This window comes from Monopterus albus, unplaced genomic scaffold (assembly GCF_001952655.1).
Source record: "Monopterus albus unplaced genomic scaffold, M_albus_1.0 scaffold79.1, whole genome shotgun sequence".
NCBI classification, from domain to species: Eukaryota; Metazoa; Chordata; class Actinopteri; order Synbranchiformes; family Synbranchidae; genus Monopterus; species Monopterus albus.
The window spans coordinates 1,873,120-1,876,301 of record NW_018127959.1 but is presented as its reverse complement, the minus strand read 5'-3'; the positions used below and the strand labels follow the sequence as shown (position 1 = coordinate 1,876,301).

Below are 3,182 nucleotides of genomic sequence, written 5' to 3'. Positions count from 1 at the left end.
ATCAGGAGGAATATCCACGTGTTAACAGACAAAAAAACTACTGAACCTAGTGTTTGACTCTGGAACATGAATGATTCTGATGAGTCCGGAAGCCCCAAAGCCCCCAAGTGGTCTCTGGGTCATTCTTTGGGCTGCTGACAGTACAGCATATATGGAAGGTGACAAGGGACAGCAAGTCTTTACATGAGCAGGTATCAGTAACTGGACTTACTGCAGGAACCAGCCAACCAATATGACATATGACTGTTTTGTGTGATTCTTGACAGTGCCTTTTTGTAAATAAACCAAACTAAATTAAAAGGCTACATTAGATATCAAATTAAAACAAACATTTGTCAAACTGGACTGAGGTAAAATTGTTTTTGTGTTACAAAAGATGGTCATAATAATGATAATAGGATTAATCTCATAATTATTTATGTTTTAAGCTAAATTAAGTATAAGTGGTATTACTTTAATGGAAGTGGAATAGACATGAAAGGGATTCAAAATATGTACATTATAGTTGGATTTCATCAGTCTCATCCCAAAACACTGTTATCAGGTTAAAGTCTCATCAGCCTCTTCATATACATTCTTTCTTTGTTGATGTGTGTCTGTCAGGTACCTGGAGTCGTTCTTCATCTCTCTGACCTCCATTGAGCAGGACCTTCAGCACAACCTAGTGTCCATCAGACTGAACCAGTCACAGACCGTTAAGCTCCAGGTGGCCACAGCCTCCAGGTATAAAGCACATAGAGAGATCATATCTCTCCCATATTAGCTTCTCTCCACTGGCTCCCTGTAAAATTCAGAATAGAATTTAAAATCCTTCTCCTAACATACAAAGCCCTTAATGACAAGGCTCCATCGTATCTTAAAGACCTCGTAGAGCCTTATCACCCTAACAGAGCACTTCGCTCTCAGAGTGCAGGTTTACTTGTGGTTCCTAGAGTCCACAGAAGTAGAATGGGAGGCAGAGCCTTTAGCTATCAAGCTCCTCTCCTATGGAACCAACTCCCAGTCTCAGTTTGGGAGGCAGACACCCTCTCTACCTTTAAGATTAGACCCTAATCTGAGACAATATAAGAAATATTCTTCCACATATAAACCCACTGGTTTCTTGATCTGTAAAGTCAGTGGGCATTAACATCTTATCTTGTAGTACATCTCCATATGTTCTGGGTTTTCCTGTGACATGACCTCCACCTCCTTTGTGACCACAGTAAGGCTCAGTGCAGCTCGGGGAAGGTGACCACTCTGAAATGTCTCGGTGAGAAAACATTCCGCTCTTTGTGCTACTCTGACTCTATTTTCAATGAGGATTTAAGATGGAGTTAAGAAGAGCTCGTGTGCTCTTTTATGGCCCTGCATGGCATGCAAATGTGTGTTTTTCTGTGTGTGTATGCTCAGACAAGAAGTTTTTATTTTTAAATCATTTTAAAAACAACTGTAATTCATGATGTTCGTGTGAAACACTGTTGTAAGCAAACTGCAAGAGTTTAATAACCTACCTGATATGGAATCTGTATCTGTGCACATGTGTGTGTGTGTGTGTGCACATGTTCTAGGGTTCAGCCAGTGTGGACTCTAAGGTTGACAGCAATAACTGTCACAACTGCTCATAGCTGATAATACTCTTAGATATTTACAAGCTTTAAAGAGGAGCCCCACCAATTCTACACATAAAGGACAAATGACTTGTCATCAGAGATAAATCTGTGAAAACCCTGATGTAATGAAAATAATCCTCATGATGTCTTATCTTGGACAGAGAACTGTGTAAAAGTGAACATTATAATTAAAAGAGCAGTAGGTCAGGAGTGTCCAATAAAAGGAATTATGGGAAAGCTTTTTTATATGTTAAAATAAGACAAGTGTCTGCTGCACTTGTCTTCTAAGTCCTGCCAGTACTATGGAAGTGCAGTAATAAACCACTGCTGTACCGCATTAGATTCACAATTTGGGAACAAATTTCCACTTGTAAATTTGTGTTTCTTCCAGACCTTTCCTCTGTCGAGCTGATAAAGTACTGAAACTTGACTTGAGGAATTATTTTATTGATCTGAAAAAAATCAACTGGACTAGGTTTCTAGATCGAAGACGTTTCACCTCTCATCCAAGAGGCTTCATCAGTTCTATTTTCTATTCTATTTTACTGATTACAGCTTTCTACAGCATAGCAATTCACAGCACCTGTCTCAGTGATTGAAGACACATTTGATGGGTCGATTTAATACGTTGAATATCATTGTGGGTTTTCCAGGGCGTTTATGTCAAAGACAATTGAATATCATTGTGGGTTTTCCAGGGCGACAACCTTCTCAGTCCATTGTATGTGAATCGGCATTGGGATTGTGTGATAGTCATTTCTCTGTCCTCAGAGTGTGGCACCAGGCCTAAGTACAACACTCGTATTGTTGGAGGTAACATCTCCAAACCAGGTCAGTTCCCCTGGCAGGTCAGTCTCCACATCAATGGTGAACATGTTTGTGGAGGCTCCATCATAACATCACATTGGATCCTTACCGCAGCACACTGTGTGTACGGGTGAGTCATACGATCTCAATTAATCTGCATACGAGATATTACTGTGCCGACACCCAGAGGAAATGTGTAATACAGAAATTTAACTATTAGATGGTATAAATTTGGCTTGTATGTGTCAAGTTTCAGATATGGAAACTGTAACGTGAGGAGATTAGACCTAAATTGTTTGTGAATTAAATGAAGGAGTTCCCAGAGTAGGTACAGGGGGTCTGACAGTCAAGTCAAGAAGACAAGAATCTTTACTGTCATTGTTCATAGCACAATGAAATTTTTTCTGGCAGCTCTCGGCTTAAAAGACAGACACATTATTTACATAACACACAATTGTATAAGTCAATATAAAAATATGAACTAATAAAAAGGGATGTATGGGACCTAATGAGGTCAGCAGCATGTTAGCAGCAAGAGTGTAGTAACATTATGAGGTGCAGCTCAGTGTAAATCTCAGTCTTTAGGAAGAGGTGTGAGGTCCAGGTCTGTGTCTGTCCATAGGGGGGAGGTTGTGTTGTGTGACTAGGGGATGGGGGGTGATTGATTACACAGCTCTGGGGAAGAAGCTGTGTCTCAGTCTGTTTGTTTTAGTCTTTATATTCCTGTACCTTTTCCTGGAGGGAAGAGGCACAAACAGACTGTTGCCTGGGTGGGTGGGGTCT

The 3,182-nt window shown here is 40.4% G+C and overlaps 1 protein-coding gene across 1 annotated transcript in view; it reads left to right on the top strand.

The window, feature by feature from the left end:
• Positions 1-3,182, top strand: part of tmprss3a (transmembrane serine protease 3a) — a 19,998-nt gene that overhangs the window by 9,986 nt on the left and 6,830 nt on the right. The window contains exons 7-9 of the mRNA XM_020606573.1: positions 604-723; positions 1,206-1,252; positions 2,364-2,529. Coding sequence (XP_020462229.1) covers positions 604-723; positions 1,206-1,252; positions 2,364-2,529 — 333 coding nt within the window. The remainder of the gene's footprint in view (positions 1-603; positions 724-1,205; positions 1,253-2,363; positions 2,530-3,182) is intronic.